The 22760-nt window shown below is 42.8% G+C and overlaps 2 protein-coding genes across 2 annotated transcripts in view; both read right to left on the reverse strand.

The window, feature by feature from the left end:
* LOC309527282 (vomeronasal type-2 receptor 26-like) overlaps positions 1-22760 on the reverse strand; it is an 89838-nt gene that overhangs the window by 58624 nt on the left and 8454 nt on the right. The window contains exons 2-6 of the mRNA XM_082213983.1: positions 16330-16456; positions 7705-7944; positions 5838-6617; positions 5270-5500; positions 503-680 (exon numbers count right to left, since the gene is read on the reverse strand). Coding sequence (XP_082070109.1) covers positions 503-680; positions 5270-5500; positions 5838-6617; positions 7705-7944; positions 16330-16413 — 1513 coding nt within the window. The 5' untranslated portion in view covers positions 16414-16456. The remainder of the gene's footprint in view (positions 1-502; positions 681-5269; positions 5501-5837; positions 6618-7704; positions 7945-16329; positions 16457-22760) is intronic.
* On the reverse strand, positions 19536-21662 carry LOC309527412 (vomeronasal type-2 receptor 26-like). Its single transcript, XM_082214263.1, has 2 exons — positions 21310-21662; positions 19536-20397 (listed from the first exon to the last, which is right to left on the reverse strand). The coding sequence occupies exons 1-2, from the start codon at positions 21622-21624 to the stop codon at positions 19549-19551; spliced, it is 1164 nt and encodes a 387-aa protein (XP_082070389.1). The 5' UTR covers positions 21625-21662; the 3' UTR covers positions 19536-19548.

Consider the following 22760-nt stretch of genomic DNA (forward strand, 5'->3'; position numbering starts at 1 on the left):
GACTGACTGGGCCCCAGAGCAAGACAATACCTCCTATGAAATCACTGTCTGGAAGATGGCCCATTTTAAAAGGCCACAGGTTTGGTGAAACCAATACACCCTGACTTATCTTTTCCACTTTCTCTCAACACACCTAGATAGCCCAGCAACATCAGATTCAAATATGTGTACTACCTGCAATATTACTGGTAGAAGTTAAAAATCATGGAACAAAATGCTGTAGAGTGGATCATTAAATCCAGATTCTACATGATGGAGTGAGTGAGCAAATAAAGGCTTCTTCTCCTGGTGCCAGAAGGACCATGCAGTTGGCAACAGAATAGCCCTCCTTGGGAAGGCCATTCCATTCATAGGAAGCAATAACAAAAAGCTACCCCGTGCCCAGCGAAACAGTGGTGGGAGCTGTAAGCTAAACTCGAATTACAAATGTCTTGTTTGGGCTAGCTCAACTTTTTGCTTCATCCTCCCAGGAAAGGCCCTTTCCTCTGACGTCCTCTCCTACCTTCCTGAGTGGAGATGGTCCCTTCGGAGCAGGGAGCACAATCGTAGCAACATGGTGGCTTCCCTTCCTGCACCTTCTTGGCATATCCAGGGCGACAGCTCTCTGCGCATCTTGAACACGGCACATTGTAAGCATAAGAAGAAGAAGACTCACGACTCACACATGCTCTCCTCTGGCTCTGTGGTTTGCAACAAGAAGAGAAGAAGAAGAAGAGTTTGGATTTGATATCCCGCTTTATCACTACCCTAAGGAGTCTCAAAGCGGCTAACATTCTCCTTTCCCTTCCTCCCCCACAACAAACACTCTGTGAGGTGAGTGGGGCTGAGAGACTTCAAAGAAGTGCCACTGTATTCTGCTCTGGTCAGACCACACCTGGAGTACTGTGTCCAGTTCTGGGCACCACAATTCAAGAAGGACACTGACAAACTGGAACGTGTCCAGAGGAGGGCAACCAAAATGGTCAAAGGCCTGGAAACGATGCCTTATGAGGAACGGCTAAGGGAGCTGGGCATGTTTAGCCTGGAGAAGAGGAGGTTAAGGGGTGATATGATAGCCATGTTCAAATATATAAAAGGATGTCACATAGAGGAGGGAGAAAGGTTGTTTTCTGCTGCTCCGGAGAAGCGGACACGGAGCAATGGATCCAAACTACAAGAAAGAAGATTCCACCTAAACATTAGGAAGAACTTCCTGACAGTAAGAGCTGTTCGACAGTGGAATTTGCTGCCAAGGAGTGTGGTGGAGTCTCCTACTTTGGAGGTCTTTAAGCAGAGGCTTGACAACCATATGTCAGGAGTGCTCTGATGGTGTTTCCTGCTTGGCAGGGGGTTGGACTCGATGGCCCTTGTGGTCTCTTCCAACTCTATGATTCTATGATTCTATGATTCTAAGTGTGACTAGCCCAAGGTCACCCAGCAGCTGCATGTGGAGGAGCGGAGACGCAAACCCGGTTCACCAGTTTATGAGTCTACCGCTCTTAACCACTACACCACACAGGAGAAGGAACATCGAGGAGAAAGTGTTAGGAGCATTTGTGTCTATGGAATCAGGTCACAGCTTTTGAGAAGAGCACAGTGGGATATTTACTTCTAAAGGTAGGGATTCAACACCTCAGTTTTTGGATTGTGCCTTCAATACAAGCATTTCTGCCCACCAGATGGAGCAATACCCACTCTCCTGCTCCTGTGAGCTGTTCTATAGGTTGCATTGACCCAGGGGTCAGCAAACTTTTTCGGCAGGGGGCCGGTCCACTGTCCCTCAGACCTTATATTTTGAAAAATAATAATGAATGAATTCCTATGCCCCACAAATAACCCAGAGATGCATTTTAAATAAAAGAACACATTCTACTCATGTAGAAACACGCTGATTCCTGGACCGTCCGCGGGCCGGATTGAGAAGGTGATTGGGCTGCATCCGGCCCCCGGGCCTTAGTTTGCCTACCCATGTGACACTTCAGGGTAAATTTGGGGGACATGTCAACAGTAGGGTTGCTGCCTTTGTTCTAAAAATACAGAATGGTGTGAGACAGGGCAGTTTGGGGTCATTTTTTTCTTTTCATCTGGTGCTGAATGACTTTAAAGCAATCCATTACAATCTATTGCAGCCTGAATGGATTTATTTATTTCGGTCACTGACGAGAAATAACATTTCCTAATTGTAATATTCCCCTTCATGGATCACTGCCTTGCCGTGGCGAAGGGGCTTGAAGAACTCAGAGAAGCTATGAACTATGCCGAGCAGGGCACCCAAGATGAACAGGTCATAGTGGAGAGTTTTGACCAAACGTGATCCACCTGGAGTAGGAACCGGCAAGCCACTCCAGTATCCCTGCCAAGAAAACTCCATGGACAAAGACAACAGGCATATAAAAGTTATGACGCTGGAAGATGAGCCCCTCAGGTCGGAAGGTGTCCAACATGCTACTGGGGAAGAGCGGAGGACAAGTACAAGTAGATCCAGAGCTGATGAAGCGGTTGGGCCAAAGCCGAAAGGACGCTCAGTTGCGGATATGCCTGGAAGCGAAAGGAAAGTCCAATGCTGTAAAGAAAAATATTGCATAGGAACCTGGAATGTAAGAACCATGAACCTGGGTAAGTTGGATGTGGTCAAAAATGAGATGGCGAGAATAAATATTGACATCCTGGGCATCAGTGAGCTAAAATGGACGGGAATGGGCGAATTCAGTTCGGATGACTATCGTATCTACTACTGTGGGCAAGAAACTCGTAAAAGAAATGGAGTGGCCCTCATAGTCAACAAAAGAGTGGCGAAAGCTGTACTGGGATGCAGTCTCAAAAATGATAGAATGATCTCGATACGAATCCAAGGCAGACCTTTTAACATCACAGTAATCCAAGTTTATGCACCAACTACTGGTGCTGAAGAAACTGAAATTGACCAATTCTATGAAGACTTACAAGACCTTATAGAAGTGACACCAAAGAAGGATGTTCTGCTCATTATAGGGGATTGGAATGCTAAAGTAGGGAATCAAGAGATAAAAGGAACAACTGGCAAGTTTGGCCTTGGAGATCAAAACGAAGCAGGGCAAAGGCTAATAGAGTTCTGTCAAGAGAACAAGCTGGTCATCACAAACACGCTTTTCCAACAACACAAGAGACGACTCTACACATGGACATCCCCAGATGGGCAACATCGAAATCAGATTGATTATATTCTCTGCAGCCAAAGATGGAGAAGCTCTATACAGCAAAGTGGCTGTCCAACGAGGCCTTACAAATAGCGGAGGAGAGAAGGCAAGCAAAATGCGAGGGAGATAATGAAAGATACAAGAAATTGAATGCAGATTTCCAAAGAATAGCAAGGAGAGACAAGAAGGCCTTCTTAAATGAGCAATGCAAAGAAATAGAGGAAAGCAACAGAATGGGAAGAACCAGAGATCTGTTCAAGAAAATCGGAAATATGAAAGGAACATTTCGTACAAAGATTACCATAATAAAGGACAAAAGTGGTAAAGACCTAACTGAAGCAGAAGACATCAAGAAGAGGTGGCAAGAATACACAGAGGAATTATACCAGAAAGATATGGATGTCTCGTACACCCCAAGTAGTGTGGTTGCTGACCTTGAGCCAGACATCCTGGAGAGTGAAGTCAAATGGGCCTTAGAAAGCACTGCAAATAACAAGGCCAGTGGAAGTGATGGTATTCCAGCTGAACTGTTTAAAATTTTAAAAGATGATGCTGTTAAGGTGCTACACTCAATATGCCAGCAAGTTTGGAAAACTCAGCAGTGGCCAGAGGATTGGAGAAAATCAGTCTACATCCCAATCCCAAAGAAAGGCAGTGCCAAAGAATGCTCCAACTACCGCACAATTGCACTCATTTCACACGCTAGCAAGGTTATGCTTAAAATTCTACAAGGAAGGCTCAAGCAGTATATGGACCGAGAACTCCCAGAAGTGCAAGCTGGATTTAGAAGAGGCAGAGGAACCAGAGACCAAATTGCAAACATGCGCTGGATAATGGAGAAAGCTAGAGAGTTCCAGAAAGACATCTACTTCTGCTTCATTGACTATGCAAAAGCCTTTGACTGTGTTGACCACAGCAAACTATGGCAAGTTCTTAAAGAAATGGGAGTGCCTGATCACCTCATCTGTCTCCTGAGAAATCTCTATGTGGGACAAGAAGCTACAGTTAGAACTGGATATGGAACAACTGATTGGTTCCAAATTGGGAAAGGAGTACGGCAAGGCTGTATATTGTCTCCCTGCTTATTTAACTTATATGCAGAATTCATCATGCGAAAGGCTGGGCTGGATGAATCCCAAGCCGGAATTAAGATTGCCGGAAGAAATATCAACAACCTCAGATATGCAGATGACACAACCTTGATGGCAGAAAGTGAAGAGGAATTAAAGAACCTTTTAATGAGGGTGAAAGAGGAGAGCGCAAAATATGGTCTGAAGCTCAACATCAAAAAAACGAAGATCATGGCCACTGGGCCCATCACCTCCTGGCAAATAGAAGGGGAAGAAATGGAAGCAGTGAGAGATTTTACTTTCTTGGGCTCCATGATCAGTGCAGATGGTGACAGCAGCCACGAAATTAAAAGACGCCTGCTCCTTGGGAGAAAGGCAATGGCAAACCTAGACAACATCTTAAAAAGCAGAGACATCACCTTGCCAACAAAGGTCCGTATAGTAAAAGCCATGGTTTTCCCAGTAGTGATGTATGGAAGTGAGAGCTGGACCATAAAGAAGGCTGATCGCCGAAGAATTGATGCTTTTGAATTATGGTGCTGGAGGAGACTCTTGAGAGTCCCATGGACTGCAAGAAGATCAAACCTCTCCATTCTGAAGGAAATCAGCCCTGAGTGCTCACTGGAAGGGCAGATCGTGAAGCTGAGGCTCCAATACTTTGGCCACCTCATGAGAAGAGAAGACTCCCTGGAAAAGACCCTGATGTTGGGAAAGATGGAGGGCACAAAGAGAAGAGGACGACAGAGGATGAGATGGTTGGACAGTGTTCTTGAAGCTACCAGCATGAGTTTGATCAAACTGCGGGAGGCAGTGGAGGACAGAAGTGCCTGGCGTGCTCTGGTCCATGGGGTCACGACTAAACGACTAAACAACAATTGTAATATTCAACAAACTATGTCTTGGTTAATTAAATGGCACAAATAATTTTGCCTACATTGTTAGAGCAGAAGGGCCATGCAATTGCTTCTGGGTTGATGGTGACATTTAGATCTGAAGACATTTTCAGATAATAGATGCCATAGGGAATAACACAATTTATCCTACCTTCTTAAACAGCTTGGGCCACACAATTGCTTCTGGGTTAATGGTGAACTTCAGATTTGAGGACTTCTGTCTCTTTATGCTTCCAATTTTCACTCTACCACGAGAATCATTAGGAAACAGCACCCAATTCACAATATCGAAGTCAATGGCCACTGCCCCATTCTCATCCAAGTATTGTCCAGCATCTGAAGTATTTGAAGAGAGCCGCACTTCTTTCAAGAAAGGATGAAGCTAATATGACATGGAAAACCAGCATTTAGTGAGTGTTCTTATGCATTCCTGCAAAATGGCCTGGGATCATGCTCATGTGTTAAAGGGTCCCTTATAAATTTGTAGCAATAAATGAAATGCTATGCTTGACTCTGGATGCAGGAAAGGGTTCAGGGGGAATGCATCTGCTCTGGATGCAGACGGTGTTAGCTTCATTTCCCAGTGGCATCTCTGAGTAGTGCTGGGAAAGATTCCCTAGGTAGAACAATGATCTAATTCGGTGTAAGGCAGCTTATGGAATTGCTATCATGTCAATTCTAGACAATGAATTATAGTTTGCAAAAAGAAAATGGTGTACCTGCCATGGCTGTAGCCTTGGAGGTTCAACAATGTCTCCACCCACCATCTGCCTCTTCTTGGATCCAGAAGTATATGCTATTTTTAAGGCCTGAGCCACAGCTTGAACACTATAGTAATTGATGTAGCTATCTTGTGACAGGATTCTTTCATTCTCCTCCTCAGGCGGCATCTCCACATTCTCCCTCTCCCTGCATCTTTTCCAACCCCTCACAGACAATACATGCTTGGAATATGAACAATCGAATCCTTTCCACCAAGTAGGAGAATACACTGGCTCATAGTAGTCATACTTTGTCCTTTTTTTGGTCTTCATTACAAAGGACAAAGATCCATGGGCATACCGGAAGGCTCCAGTCTCATATGTCAAGATTTTATTTGGAAGCGCTGTTGTTATCCAGACATTCCCCCCAGTTTGTATCCTTTCAAGGAAGGATTGTACCTCCATGATTATAAAAAGTCCATCTTGATAGTCTGCATAGTAAACAAAGACATTGACTTGTCTCCACATGGCAGGTGCTTCATGGGGCATCCACAGCCAGGTTTGTAGTAGTACTTTTTTTGAGAAGGCAACACAAATCTCATTGCTGGTCATCAGAGGGGTCAAGGTGCTCAGGAACCTTTCTCCATTATCGTTGTCTGGAGCAAAGAGTCCAATCCATGTCCACCTGAAAAGCAGGAGGAGTTGGACCATCCCGTGGTACTGAGTTTCTTCGTTGGGGGCCATTCTATAGACAAAAGGGGAATGGACTTTATCCTTAAGAACAAAGCCATAACTGAGCTGGTAAGGAAAGGTAGACAGACTGGTGTTTTGTTTCTTAGGACAAAGCTTTGATACTTCTTTGTGAAAGATGATGACAAATTTAATTAAGGTAAAACTCAAATATTATTTAAATAAAAACAATTTCTATACACCTTAACTGCAGTAGTCTCTAAACATCTTAGAAAGATGGACCAGAAAGAAAAAAACAGAATAATTGGGTGCACTCTTCCCGCCTTGGATCAAATCTATGTTTCCAGGTGCCATAAGAAAGCTGCAGAGATAGTGCAGGATAGTGCGCACCCTAGAAATGATCTCTTTCAGCTTCATGCTCTTGATGGGATTACATTTCCTCTGAAGGAGCAGGTTTGTAGCTTGGGGGTACTCCTGAATCCTTTGCTGTTGCTCAAGGCTCAGGTGGCCTCAGTGGCCAGGAGTGCCTTCCATCAGCTTTGACTGGTGGCCCAGCTATGCCCCTATCTGAACAAGGATAGCCTACCTATTGTCTATGCTTTGGTAACCCCAAGGTTAAATTGCTGCAATGTGTTATACATAGGGCTGCCTCTGAAGATGGTTTGGAAACTTATTTAGTGTAGAATTCAGCAGCCAGGTTGTTCATACATTTGGAACATTTTTGCCTAATTCGAATGTTGCTGTCTATTTACAGGTTTAGATAACAAATCTGCTGGAAGGTCTTTTCCTGCCAAATATAAAACATTCATCAATGCATTCACCCAGCCACTGGCCGGCAGCTGGGTGAACTCCGGTTCTCAGAACAGCATCAATCAGCGACTCAAGCCTCAGAAACCTTTAGATACTGAGCAGGCTCTACTCGGCAGAGTGAATAACTTCTCACAACAGAAGTGGCGGACAGAGACATGTGTAAGCATTATTTACAGGCATTTATTCAGCATAGTTCAGGAACAACGGAACAACGGAAAAACATGTCTGCTTCCCTTCATATCCAAGCAAACAGCAATATACAAACAGATGTTCCCAGCAGACTGTGCTGGAAGTAAACAGACATGTGACATACAGCAATCCACACATCTGTTCTAAAGGTGGAATGGAACTATCCTAACATGCTTGACATGAACCCAGTTCTTACCTGTGGGATCTTGTAGGTACCCAACATGCTTGCAATGTGTGTGGAGATGTCTGATTCGCCACCTTCAAGAACCGCCAGCAGTTCTCCCTGTCTTCCACAGCTGTAGTTTGGAATGTTGATTTTCCCACCAGCAAGGAGGTCTGTCAGGGCATCAGAAGTCGTTCTTCCATCAAAATAGGTATCATAGATGCTGTAGCCCAGGGTAATGTTGGGTAAGAGCCTGGGGTTATGATTGATCTCCTGAATGGCAAGTGAGAAAGAAAGAAAGTGCCAGTTCCTTCCACCAATCCATCTGTCAAATAAAATGCATCGCATAGTCATCCCTGGACCAGTGAAAATGAAAGTCACATTTCCCCCCCGTATACATCAAACCAAATATGAAATGAGACCAGTAAGTATGGTGAAGTGGGACATAGGTCTACCAGTACCCATGTCTGCAGCACTTTTTTTGCAAAGGAGAAGGATTGAGGGGAAACCAGAAATCAGCCCTTTTTTGTTTACCACCAGGATCAGCGGTTAGCAGCTGCCACTGTATCAAATGACCTCTCTAGGCATTGCGTATCTCACAAAAATTGTTTATCAAATAATGGTTTGCATGTTTGTAATGGGCTTATGAGAAGAGCAGCCCTTATTGCAGCCAAGATGAACTGCCCTGAGATCTTTTGATGAAGGGTGGTTTATAAATTTAATAATAAATAATACTAATAAATAAAAGAAGTCTTAGGGACATGGGGCTCTGCTGAGCACTAGATAAAAAGTTATCTGAGTCATACTCGCTGAACTGCACTTCCTTAAGCATAGTAGTCATTTATATTTTGCAATTGTGTGTATTTTGTTGTGCCGGGAGGAGAAAGAAATGAGTTGCTCCCCCTTGGAAATGGTTCTCTCAACCTGCTATCTAATTTTCATGTCTAGGAACATGGTCTGAACATTCAACCTTCCCCAATGTTCCATGGGAGACAAATAAGGGAATGAATGTTATTTTGGTTACTTCAGAAAAGCTACAACTCAAGCGCACCTCACAGCATTTCCTCCCTTATAGGAAACAAGTTATGCTTTGTAGAGTCTCACTCAATTTATTACTTAATTAAACACACACACACACACACACACACACACACACACACACACACACACACTGAAACATGTAAAGGACATACAGAAATCTTTCAATCACTCAATGAATGAATGAATGAATGAGGGCATTCTTGTTTAGACCTTCCAGGAAAACACAACCTAGCTTCAATCATCTTCATATCACAAATTTGCAAGAAAAGAGAGTGTTTGTTGCTTTAGTTTAAAACTATACTCCAGATTTTTCAGTTGTATTTGATCCCAGTGAATGAGATACTGCCTCAATTATGATGCCCACGAGAAAAAGGGAACAAAGAAAACAAAAACCCAAAAAACAAGGGACAGCAATTTACCAGGAGTACCAGAAAGAATGGGACAGGGAGTTGGTAGGAAGCAGAATCAATACATCACTACTTACGACTCAAGACTGCTTAAGGGAGTTCTGGAAAAGGTGAAGGGATATTGACCTCCAATGAATCTTGGAGATATGACTCCACTAATGAGGTGGTCTCCTGGCCTGTAAAAATTCAGTGCGCCGTTATGATCCCAAATCAGATTCAGTGGGCATTTTGCCCTCTGCTGAATCCCACAAATTGCAAGAGGCAGCAAGAGAAGGAGTGTTGCCATTTCTGGGTCTGCCCGCTACACTTCCCTTGTGATTGTTCTTCCCAACTCCATTAGTAGTTCATTGGAAGACAACCCAAATACTTCAGGGCTAAAGACAAAGGGCCATAGCTCACTGCTAAAGCATCTGTTTCGCACCAGAAGGTGCCAAGTTCAGTCTCTGCTCACTGTTCCAGGTAGAGCTGAGGAGCTGCTGCCTGCCAGTATTGAGCTAGAAGGCAGCTTCCTATTAAGAGTCACACAGACTTCTCTCCCCCAGCTCTTCACCTGCCAGATGCTCTGGTCCCAGAGACTCTGTGTCATGCAACATATTTTATACATTGAACTTTTCTGGCACAATGGAATAAATAAACCCCTGGCACCCTTGATTGTGTTGTTTACCGTAATGTTCCCGAAGGCAATATTTGAATGATGTGTGAGGGCATCCCTCAGACTCCGGAAAAAAATAAGTGTAGATCACTGTGGTTCTGATAATTGTAAGGGGGGGATTTCCTTTGAGACCTTATGAGAGCAAGTGCCGAGCAGGAGAAAAACATGTTTACCTTGGTTCTCAAACTTAATCCGTTCCGGAAGTCTGTTCCAAAACCAAGGTGCGCTTTCCCATAGAGAGTAATGCAAAATGGAGTAATCCATCCCAGACTTTTAAAAACAACCCCTAAAACAGCAATTTAACATGGATTTTACTATCTAACAAGACCATTGATCCATAAACTGAAAGCAATAATCAATGTACTGCAGTCACACAATCAATCAATCAATCAATCAGTAGCTGAACTGGGTTCCACACAGTCAAAAAAAACAAAACAAAAAAGCCGCAAAAAAAGACAGACCTCAGCGTAACACTCAAAACGGAAGCACGTTTGGCTTCCAGAAAAAGTTTGCAAACCGGAATACTTACTTCAGGGTTTGCAGTGTTTGGGTTCCAAGTCGTTTGAGAACCAAGGTAGCACTGTACTCCCTTCAAGGCTGGTGGACTCTCCTTCACTGGAGGTTTCTAAGTGGATGGTCATCTGCCATGGATGCTTTAGTCATTGCAGGGGTTTGGACTAGATGACCCTAGGGGTCCTTTCCAACTCCACAATTTTATTTTATTTTTAAGATAATCTTTATTGATTTTATGATTACATACTATACATATACACATTAGTTTACATTTACTACTAAGAGTTGATTTCCCTCCTTCCTTCTTCTGGCTTTTTTATGTTGTCTCTAAGTTTTGCGCATTGTCTTTATTGATTTTGTATATTGTTGTTCTTCTTTCAACTTTATCCGTACAGTGTCTATATACAAATAAATCTTTCTGTATATACACATCTTGTTGTTTGTCTATATTCATTTACAGATACAATTAGTTGCCTTGATTGTATTTTACATTTTAATTCATATTGTCATTTAACATCCAATAAAGTTTCTTTTAATTTCCCATTATGAGGTTTATTTCCATTCTACAGATTTTACTATTTCACCTTATCCTATGTATAACACAAATTTTCCCATTCTTTTTGAAATGTTTCATCGCCCTGTTGTCGAATTTCCCCCGTTAATTTGGCTATTTCCCCATATTCCATGACCTTGTACTGCCACTCTTCTACTGTTGGCATTTACTGTTGTTTCCACACCTGAGCCTGCAGTAACCTCACCGCTGTTGTTGCATATAGGAACAATTTCTGATCCTTCTTATCAATATCCTCTCCCACCATTCCCAACCAGAATGCCTCTGGTTTTAAGAAATGTGTACCTAAAGATATTCTTTAATTCATTGTATGTACCGTACTTTCCCCAAAAGTTTTTACCTTATCACATGACCACCACACGTGGAAAAAATCACCTTCTTTCACCCCACACTTCCAGCAATTCTTGTTTCCTGTTTTATACCTATTTGACAAGTTAGTTGGTGTGAGGTATCATCTATACATCATTTTTAACAGATTTCCTTTTAACGATGTACATGCTGTAAATTTTAACTCCACAATTCTATGATTCTGTTATTCTATTAAGTACTCCTTGCGGCAGCGTAGGCAATGGAAGATGTCCCAAAAGAAGCTAGTAAGCAAAGAGGAACTGATTTCTAGAGAACTCTCACCACATGTAACTCAGAGCTAAAGCTCAGCATTCTGCCTAGCCCATATTCACATAAGGAATTCATGTTTAGCACCAGAACATGAGTTTATATTGCTGTCACACCAAATTCAGCTCCTAGTCACCCTCGATGTTTATTCATCAAAGCATCCTAATTTAGGGATAGGCTGGCAGAGGATCTTTGTTGTTGTGAAAGATTTTAATTTTACACACACATTCCTTTTTATGGTCCAAAGACACACAAAAGCGGTTTTGAAAGCAACATGCAGAGAAAACGTCCCAAGCAGTCACTATGTTTTATCCAGAGAGTGTTGATTTCTAATTCTTAATACATCCAAGAAATTTTTTGCCATGGCCAGGGTAATATCATTTGTCTTAGAATCATAGAATCATAGAATCATAGAGTTGGAAGAGACCACAAGGGCCATCGAGTCCAACCCCCTGCCAAGCAGGAAACACCATCAGAGCACTCCTGACATATGGTTGTCAAGCCTCTGCTTAAAGACCTCCAAAGTAGGAGACTCCACCACACTCCTTGGCAGCAAATTCCACTGTCGAACAGCTCTTACTGTCAGGAAGTTCTTCCTAATGTTTAGGTGGAATCTTCTTTCTTGTAGTTTGGATCCATTGCTCCGTGTCCGCTTCTCCGGAGCAGCAGAAAACAACCTTTCTCCCTCCTCTATGTGACATCCTTTTATATATTTGAACATGGCTATCATATCACCCCTTAACCTCCTCTTCTCCAGGCTAAACATGCCCAGCTCCCTTAGCCGTTCCTCATAAGGCATCGTTTCCAGGCCTTTGACCATTTTGGTTGCCCTCCTCTGGACACGTTCCAGTTTGTCAGTGTCCTTCTTGAATTGTGGTGCCCAGAACTGGACACAGTACTCCAGGTGTGGTCTGACCAGAGCAGAATACAGTGGCACTATTACTTCCCTTGATCTAGATGCTATACTCCTATTGATGCAGCCCAGAATTGCATTGGCTTTTTTAGCTGCCGCGTCACACTGTTGGCTCATGTCAAGTTTGTGGTCAACCAAGACTCCTAGATCCTTTTCACATGTACTGCTCTCAAGCCAGGTGTCACCCATCTTGTATTTATGCCTCTCATTTTTTTTGCCCAAGTGCAATACTTTACATTTCTCCCTGTTAAAATTCATCTTGTTTATTTTTGCCCAGTTCTCTAATCTGTCAAGGTCATTTTGAAGTGTGATCCTGTCCTCTGGGGTGTTAGCCACCCCTCCCAGTTTGGTGTCATCTGCAAATTTGATCTTCTCTTCTATAATATTCTTGAGAAGGAAGGTTTCAGAATTTCCAGGTAAATTTACCAATAAGGGTTTAATTAATTGACCCCTGGCTTGTTTATACAGATCACAGTGTAGTAAGATATGCTTCACACAATTGACAGCCTGAGAACATAAGCAGAGTCTATTCTGATAAGTTATACTGGTCAGTCTGCTGTTTAGAATTTCACATGGAAATACATTTAATCTGGCTTTGCAAAACAGTTGTTGATAATTGGTTACTGATAAATTTGTAAGACACAAGGGTAATTGATATTCTTTATTTTCATGGTGTTTTTTTTAATTTAGTGTCACCACTCTTAACAAGTTTATTTTAATTAAACTGAGATGTATGGCTGCAGACAAAAAGGGACGTGGGTGGCGCTGTGGGTTAAACCACAGAGCCTAAGACTTGCCGATCAGAAGGTCGGCGGTTCGAATCCCCGCGAGAGGGGAGCTCCTGTTGCTCGGTCACTGCTCCTGCCAACCTAGCAGTTTGAAAGCACATCAAAGTGCAAGTAGATAAATAGGTACCGCTCTGGCAGGAAGGTAAACGGCATTTCCGTGCGCTGCTCTGGTTTGCCAGAAGTGGCTTAGTCATGCTGGCCACATGACCCGGAAGCTGTACGCCGGCTCCCTCAGCCAATAAAGTGAGATGGGACTTTTATCCAGAGCCAACAGTTTCTGAAGGGGAGACAACCGCTTGGTCTTTAAACACCTGGTTTCATAATTTCAATTTGCCTATGTCAAGCATCATTTGTGATGTCAAACTGCTTACATTCCCTTTGGTTAGCATAGATGGCAGGACGTACCTACATGGGGTCATGATCACAGGCATCCCAAATTCTGTAGATGGCACAAAACTTTTGCCAAGTTGCCCTTTCTTCATGTCTGGGTCCAACGACTTTACTTCTGCTAAGAACAGTCACATTCTTTCTGACCACCTAAAATAAATGCCCATGTCATGTCCAAAACCACAGCCTTCATTCAAATCATTAAAGGTACCAAGCTTTCTCCCAGCTTTGCAGTTTAGAGCCTCATCAGGATCCATTTGACCAAAATATTTCTGTTCCATAAGCTTTTTTAAAAAGTGTATATACTTTTCAGATTTCTCCAAAAATACCATTTCTTTTCGAGGGTTCAAATTGTTGGTAATTGGCAACTTTGGGACTGTTCCACATATAGCCCATGAAATTTCAGCAATCAAGAATTTGAACCCTTAGCAGAAAAACTGATGAATATCTCCCTGGCAAGAGGGGGGAAATCATTTCTGCTGCGAATGTATTTAATCTGCAAAGTGAACACAGTTCAAGCCATACAAGCTCTTCAGTGATCTGCACAATCAGTGCCCCAAAATACAAGCTTTCTCAATATGTTAACACAACTCCACCCCCATCCCTCCCAATCCTTGGCCATAGTGGCTGCTGGGAACTAGATACAGTTGATTCAGATGGCTGCTGAATGTTTGTCATTTGATCTGGCAAGAAACATGTTCCGCTTCCTTGCAGCAGAATTGAACCAAAGAATGGTTCATCTTTGAGACATGATGGTTATGTGACACATACTTGGGCTACTGTTCTCCTCGCCCCTTGCTGGAGGAAAAGGATCAGCTTTTTAGTTTACATCAATTGCCCAGTCTGAGGAGCCAGGTCACAGTCAACAGCTTTAAAGGGTCGGAGAGCGGATAACTGCACAAGAAATGCATGGTTTCACTTGTTTCAAAGGAGGAAATATTCATTTCTATGACAGCCATTGGGACCTATATTTTTATAATGGGATGAGATTGTATGGCAGTGGTTGCAAGGGGACAGGTTCTAGCAGAGGAGTGGGAGACTGTTTTAGCATTTTGTAGGTGGGACAGGCAAACAGCAGAGCAGGCAAATCTGTCTGATTGGCTGGATGTTCCAGTTCAGTTGAACAGTGAACAATTAGTTTGGGTTAACAGCCATTGAGGGATGGTCAGCTAGGAATTGCTTGGAGAAAGGAGGAGTGGAAATCATTGTCTGGAGTAAGGGATTAACTTAATTGTACAGAAACTGACCATAGTTACCCCTGTGTCTATCTGGTTCCTCTAACAGATATAAAAACCCCCTAAGCAAACCATTTTTAATTTCTACAGTCACTAGTGGTAGACTCATCTCATGTTCAACCTAAGAAACATGCTACCATGAGTTTTTTTGAAGGTTTCTGAGGAAGCAGTGGCAGTACATAAATTAAAATAAGAATCATGTGGTGTAGAAACAAGTGATGTGAAGGAAGCAGAGAATGCTGACAATGATCTCTGACTTACCTTATACCTGGTGAGCTGTACATTGCAGTATTAGGAAGGCAGTTGGACACACATACAGAGATAATTATAGAGTATATTGGCAACTTCTGAAGAATAACAGGCCTAGGATCTACAAAAACAAACAAACTCACTCCCCACATTAGCTTATCAAGTCAAGATTCTAGTGGGGGATTTTCACATATCCCAAACGCCATGTTTAATTTTTTTCCCCTCAGGTGTTCCTTCATATTCAGATCAGGCCTCAAAATTATAATATAGCACTTGGGGAGGAAGATGCATCCCAGAAGCCCAGCACTGGAGGCCAAGATAGAAAAGATCTGCACAGCTACCATGAATTTCCCCTTTGAGCTCAGGTAGGTGGGCACAAAGGACACCCAAACACTGCAGAAGACCAGCATGCTGAAGGTGATCAGCTTGGCCTCATTGAATGCCCCAGGCAGATTCCTGGCCAGGAAAGCCACCGTGAAGCAGATGGCAGCCAGGAAGCCCATGTAGCCCAGGGCACCATAGAACATGGCCACAGACCCTTCATTGCATTGCAGGATAATCTCTCGGGGCTGGGAGTGCATGTCAGAGTCTGGGAATGGGGGAGATGCACTCAGCCAGATGGTGCATATGAGAACATGGACACTGGAGCAGGAAATGACAACAGAGTGGGCAAAACCCTTCCCCAGCCATCTCCTCACCCTGTTTCCTGGCTTTGTGGCCAGGAAGGCCAGAACCACAGTGATGGTTTTGGCCAAGACAGAAGAGACAGCAACTGAGAAGATGGTGCTAAAGGCCACTTGTTGCATAAGGCAGGTTGCTTTTGTAGGTTGTCCAATGAAGAGGAAAGAGGAGAAAAAGGAGAGCAGGAGAAAGATGAGGAGGATGTAGGAAAGGTCTCGGTTGTTGGCTTTGACGATGGGAGTGTTCCTGGATTTAACAAAGATTCCAAACACAATGCCTGTGATTAAGGACAAGAAGACGGCAGAAGAAGCCAGGAGGATCCCCAAAGATTCTTCATAGGATAAGAAGGTGATTAATTTAGGGACACATTGATGTCGGTCCTCATTGGGATGCTGATCTTCTGGACATTTAAAACATTCATCGGCATCTGCATAGAGAAAATGAGAATCCTAACTTGTTACGTTTGCGGGGAAAGGTGAGCTCATAGGTGAGGTCAAGAAAGAATGTAGTCAAAATGGGGTGCCATTACAAGTATCAGCCAGAGCCTGACTGAAATATTTGCCCCTCTTCCCATTGAAGGCCCTTTCCCCTGAGGTGCTGCCCTACCTTCCTGTGTTGAGATTGTGCCTTCTGAGCACGGAGAACAATCATAGCAGCAATGTGGCCTCCCTTCCTGAATTTTCTTGGCATATCCAGGCTGACAGCTCTCTGTGCATCTTGAGCGAGGAATAGTCTAGGCATAAACAGAAGGCATATCTGTTTCCAAAGGCCTAAAGGCCCTATTTTGTGGAAATTATTGTTTTGTTTTTCTTTTGCAGAGCAGCTCGTTAGGGAAACAGACCTCTTTGATGTTTGTAATTATGTAACATCCCTGCTTCATTTTTGTATACAAGGTAGCATGAAAAATACAATAAACAATAACCTAACTAAATAAAGAAATTCCTTCCAGTAGCACCTTAAAGACCAACTAAGTTAGTTCTTGGTATGAGCTTTCGTGTGCATGCACACTTCTTCAGATACACATCTGTGTATCTGAAGAAGTGTGTATGCACACGAAATACACATCTGTGTATGAGATACACATCTGTGTATCTGAAGAAGTGTGCATGCACACGAAAGCTCATACCAAGAACTAACTTAGTTGGTCTTTAAGGTGCTACTGGAAGGAATTTCTTTATTTTGACTATGGCAGACCAACACGGCTACCTATCTGTAACTAACTAAATAAATGAATGGTAGTATATCAGAACCATGCACACACTCCTATGACCAGCAGCAATAACAAAAAGTCCTTAGACTGCTGCCATTGTATCTTCTGCTAGGTTGCACAGCTGTGAATAAGGACTGTCTGGTTCCTATTTTACTCCAGTGTGGTGTACTGGTTAAGAGCGGTAGTCACGTAATCTGGGAAAACCGGGTTCGTGTCTCCGCTCCTCCACCTGCAGCTGCTGGGTGACCTTGGGCCAGTCACACTTCTTTGAAGTCTCTCAGCCCCACTCACCTCACAGAGTGTTTGTTGTGGAGGAGGAAGGGGAAGGAGAATGTTAGCCGCTTTGAGACTCCTGAAGGGGAGTGAAAGGCGGGATACCAAATCCAAATTCTTCTTCTTCTTCTTCTTCTTCTTCTTCTTCTTCTTCTTCTTCTTCTTCTTCTTCTTCTTCTTCTTCTTCCCAAGACTCCACAGTGTCATTTAGGTTGACACCAAAGGCTGCTCCTAGTGCAGAATATGATGCCTAGTTTGCTTGTGTGTCATATCTGCACTTATTGGAATCAACTGCAGAAAATCCTGTTTGGAGAAGCCTTTTTCAACTGGATGAAAAGATCTTGACCTCTGCTGTTCATTTAGAATTTTTTTATTTGAACGTGTGTTCAACTACACAGACCACCCTGAGCTCCATCGTTTTCCTTCTGTTTTCTTGATCTAATAAACAGATGGAGCAGAATTTACTCCAGTTTTACCCAACCTGTTGCCCTCAGATATATTTGCCCAACGTCGGACTTGGCAGATGGGAGTTGTAGTCCACAATATCTGGAAAGCACCAAGTTGGGGGAAGGTCTTCTGCTCTGCTCCTGAAAGTCTCCTACTCACTGTGAAATCTTAGACAGGTTTTCTCAAGACAGACTCCATTAAGCTCAATGGGACTAAGCTCCAGAGAAGGATGTCTAAGACTGCAATCAATCATCTGTACTATTCAACATGTTATTAGACAATTATAGATGTCGTAGGGAATAACAATTCCTCTTACCTTCTTAAACAGCTTGGGCCACACAATTGCTTCTGGGTTAATGGTGAACTTCAGTTTTGAGGACTTCTGTCTCTCTATGCTCCCAATTTTCACTCTACCCCGAGAGCTATTAGGAAACAGCACCCAGTTCACAATATCGAAGTCAATGGCCAGCGCCCCATTCTCATCCAAGTACTGTCCTTCAGATGAAGTATTAGAATAGAGGTGAACCTCTTTCAAGAATGAATGAAGCTACAACAGAAGAAACTCCAGCATTGAGAGAACATGAAACCATGATGCATCCTGATAGCCTCTTAATAAGGACTAGAGAACTAGGACTCAAAGGTGCTCATTAGGCCCTCTCATTCTGCTTCAGCATTTGCAGGGTGACCAAAGTGAGTAATATTACCTTTATCCTGCTACGTCTCTGAAAGAGTGGCCTGTTCTGCCATTTCATGAGAAATGTTTCTAGGGATGATAAATTTAATTCTTCAGGGGAGAAAACTCTTATATGATAAAATGCCTGTTTTTATTAATTCCTTTAACTGTGTAATGCATTTTATTCCATCTTCTTTTAATAATAATAATAATAATAATAATAATAATAATAATAACAACAATAACAACAATAACAACAACAACAATATCTTTATTGTCATTGCCCCCTTCAGGGACAACAAAATTACTTGACTGCTCCATAAAAACACTAATTAAACAATACAGTATAATACAGCAAGGGAGATTAGATGACTTTCAAAGTCCGGGCTTCCCATTCAGGGCCGAGATCGCTCTGGAGAAGAAGCTGTTCTTAAGACGGCTCATTCTTGTCTTCATCATCCTGTATCTCTGTCCCGACGGCAAGAGCTCGAAGAGACAGTGACCAGGATGCGATGGATCTTTTACTATGTCCAGTGCCTTCCTATGGCACCTTGTGGCATAAATCTGCTCTAAGGTGGAGAGTGGGCAGCCAACAATGCTCTCTGCTGCCTTAACAACTCTGCACAACCCCCTCCTGTCCTGGTAGTACAGCTTCCGTACCACACACATAAGCCATAAGTGAGCACGCTCTCAATGGCACAGTGATAGAAGGCAAGCAGCAGTTTCTGCGGAAGATGGTTTTTCCTTAGTATTCTCAAAAAGTACAGTCTCTGCTGCGCCTTCTTCACAAGCCCCCTTGTGTTGACACTCCAGGACAGATCCTCTTGTAATTCAATGCCCAAAAATCTGAACGTTGTTACCCTCTCCACACAGACCCCATCAATCAAAAGTGGCTGGACGTTGCTCTTCTGTCTCCTGCAGTCCACCACAAGCTCCTTTGTCTTCCTTGTATTTATGAGCAAGTTGTTAGGTCTGCACCACTCTGTCAACCGCTCCACCTCATCTCTATAATCCGTTTCACCCTCCCTTTCAGGGATGAGCCCAATCACAGTTGTGTCATCTGCAAATTTGACAACCCTATTACTAGGGTGAATAGCGACACAATCGTACGTGTAGAGAATAATGTAATGGCTTTGGCTACTGCTAATAGTCAGTGTAGACAGTGCTGAACTACACGGTCCATTGGTCTGATTTGGAATTAAGGCTGCTTCCTAAATTCCTATCATGGTGATTCCATATAGCTGGGATAATGAATTTCAGTTTGCAAAAGAAAAGGATATACCTGCCATGGCTGTAGAAGTTCCAACCTGCCTCCTTTGCCCACAATCGACATCCTCTTTGAGCTGAATGAATATGCTGCATTCAAGGCCTGAGCCACAGCCTGGATGCTCAAGTAATTCACATAGCTGTCTTGGGATTGGATTCCTTCAATCTTTTCCTGTGGCAGCATCCTTAGCCACTTCTTCTTCTCCCTGCATTTTTCCCAACCCTTCACAGACAAGGCATGCTTTGAATATGAACAAACATATGCATTTCCCCAAACGTTTAGACTATAAAATGAAATTGGCTTATAGTATTTATATTTTGTCATTTTTTTGGTCTTCATTACAAAGGAGAAAGAACCATGGGCATAGCGGAAAGAGTTAATATCACCAAATAAGATTGTGTTCTGAAGAGCTGTGATTATCCAGACTTTTCCTCCAGTTTCTATCCTTTCAAATAAGGACTGTACCTCCATGATTATAAAAAGTCCATATTGAGAGTCTGCAGAGTAAACAAACACATTGACTTGTCTCCACATGGCAGGGGCTTCCTGGGGTAACCACAGCCAAGTTTGTAGTAGTACTCTTTTTGTGAAGGCAACACAGATTTCTTTTTTGATCATCAGGGGCATCAAAGTACTCAGGAACTTTTCTCCATTGTCATTGTCTGGAGCAAAGAGACCAATCCACGTCCACCTGAAATGCAGGAGGAGTTGGACCATCCCCTGGTACTGAGTCTCTTGCTTTGGTGTCATGCGGTAGACAAAAGGGGACTGGACTTTATCATGAGGAACAAAGCCATAACTGAGCTGGTGAGGAAAGGAAAAGAGACTGGAGTTTTGTTTTTCAGGGCAATGATTGAATACCATACTTCTATTTGAAATATTATGACATATTTAATTTTAAATTAGCATGAACATCAAATATTTTTAAAATAACCTTTTTTTATTTAAGCAATTTATACAGTGGTACCTCGGGTTACAGACTCCGCTAACCCGGAAGTAGTACCTCGGGTTAAGAACTTTACCTCAGGATGAGAATGGACTCTAAGCAGTTTTCAAAGGTTCGATTTAAAAAAGACAAAAGTTAAAACTACAAGATCATATTTCATTTGAACTGGCTACTGCATGCAGTGAAAAATGAAGGTCTTCATTAGGCTCTGGAAGGTTTTTAAGTAACCTTGTCTGACCTCAGCTGGAAGAGAGTTCTGTGAAATGAGTTCCACAATTGTGGCTCTTGTTAGAAACGAGCTGTCCATCTGAGCCACTAAGAGTGACTCCTCCCAAGAGTTCACTGATTGGGTACATGTATAAGTCTTATGCCATTCTTGAGATGTCCTGGACCAAAATAATTAAGGGCCTTATGAATCTGGTTTTGATTCTGCTAACACAGTGGATTGACTTCGCTTCGGAGGTGCACTCCCTTTTATACTTAGCCAGACAGATGCCAACAGTGTCTCCAACTCTGCAATAGGCATCCCGGCTAGTAGCCCTCAGTAGCCCTCTCCTCCATCAAGTTGTCCAATCCACTTTTTTCCTAATGATCCAGAAACTGAAATATCTTTGTATGGCTTCCTATTTCATGAAAAGCAATGTTTCAAAGCAACGTACAATGTAAAGTAAGCAATAAATTCATTATCATAAGAAAAACTTGGTTTTTGTATTGTTTTTCACAAGATGGCAAATGTTGCCAGCTGTGTTTGACCTGAACCCAATTCTTACTTGTGGGATCTTGTAGATTCCTGAAATGCTTGCAATGTGCATGGAGATGTCAGATTCGCCCCCTTCAAGAACAGCTAGTGGTGTCTTCCGTTTTCCACAGATGTAGTTTGGAATGTTGATCTTCCCACCAGCAAAGAGGTCTGTCAGAGCATCAGAAGTTGTTCTTGCCTCAAAAAAGGTATCGTAGATGCTGTAGCCCAGGGTGATGTTGGACAAGAGCCTGGGGTTAAGATTGATCTCCTGAGTGGCAAGTGCGGAGGAAAGAATGTGCCGGTCCTTCCCACCCATCCAGCTGTGGAGGAAAGTATGCCACATAGTCACCCTTGATTCAGAGAAAATGGAAGTCACATTCAGTTACAGTGGTGCCCCGCAAGACGAATGCCTCACAAGACGGAAAACCCGCTAGACGAAAGGGTTTTCCGTTTTTGAGCTGCTTCGCAAGACAAATTTCCCTATGGGCTTGCTTCGCAAGACGGAAACGTCTTGCGAGTGTTCCGATTTTTTTTCGCTCCCCCCCTTTTCTAAGCTGCTAAGCCGCTAATAGCCTTTTAGCCGCTAAGCCACTAAGCCTTTAATAGCCGCTAATCCGCTAAACCGCTAATAGCGCTAAGCCGCTAAGCCGCTAATAGGGTTGCTTCGCAAGACGAAAAAACCGCTAGACGAAGAGACTAGCGGAACGGATTATTTCCGTCTTGCGAGGCACCACTGTACATAGATTATGTTGTGCCTTGGGGGAAGAATTGTGCACTTCCCACTGAAAATTGTTTTTTCCATCTTCCATTGCACCCAGCTATAAAGGAGGAGCCTGCCTTATACAGGGGAAGCATTCAACCTTCCCCAAGGGTCCATGAGACACAATGAGAGAATGCATTTCATATTGCTTATTACTGAAAAGCTGCCACTCAAACATACCTCACAGCTTCTTAGAGAAGACAAGTTCCTCATAGGGAGCAATGACTGAATGTTTTTAACTTAACCTAAATTGTAATGTAAAACACATTGAAATACTGCTTTTCACCAAGTGAAAAGACATAGGTTTTTTAAAAAAAAATATATTCAAATGTTACAATACAGCTTTCTCCACTGCCATAATATCACAGAATAGCCTGTCCTCAGTTCCACATCTCTGTCATTTTGGCTTGCCACATACGCTTAATAAAACGCAACTATATATCTGGTTTAGTTCTTTCTTTTTTACTGGAGAAGAATGATATATTTTAAGGCCATCATCATCATCATAGAGGTGTCTGTGGAGAGGTTATATTGATGAAAAATGTCTAGAAATGTTTTAATAAATGAATGAATTAAATCACAGGTCCCTATGCATTGACATTCTCGTTTAAAGCCCCAGCAAAGATTCAGCATAGTTTCAGTGAATTTCATCTCACTGATTTAAAACAAAAGGAGGTGCTTCTTGCTTTTAAAAAACATTATACCCAATTCAGATTTTC

Source organism: Podarcis vaucheri (assembly GCF_965113315.1).
Source record: "Podarcis vaucheri genome assembly, chromosome: 2".
Taxonomy (NCBI): Eukaryota; Metazoa; Chordata; class Lepidosauria; order Squamata; family Lacertidae; genus Podarcis; species Podarcis vaucheri.

Excerpts from the sequence above, each read along its gene's own strand:
- LOC309527412 (XM_082214263.1), bottom strand. The coding sequence starts at position 21,624 with ATGTGGCATACTTTCCTCCACAGCTGGATGGGTGGGAAGGACCGGCAC. Across the intron at positions 20,398-21,309 it reads GAATCTACAAGATCCCACAA|CTCAGTTATGGCTTTGTTCC; the intron begins GTAAGAATTGGG and ends TTTCCTCACCAG.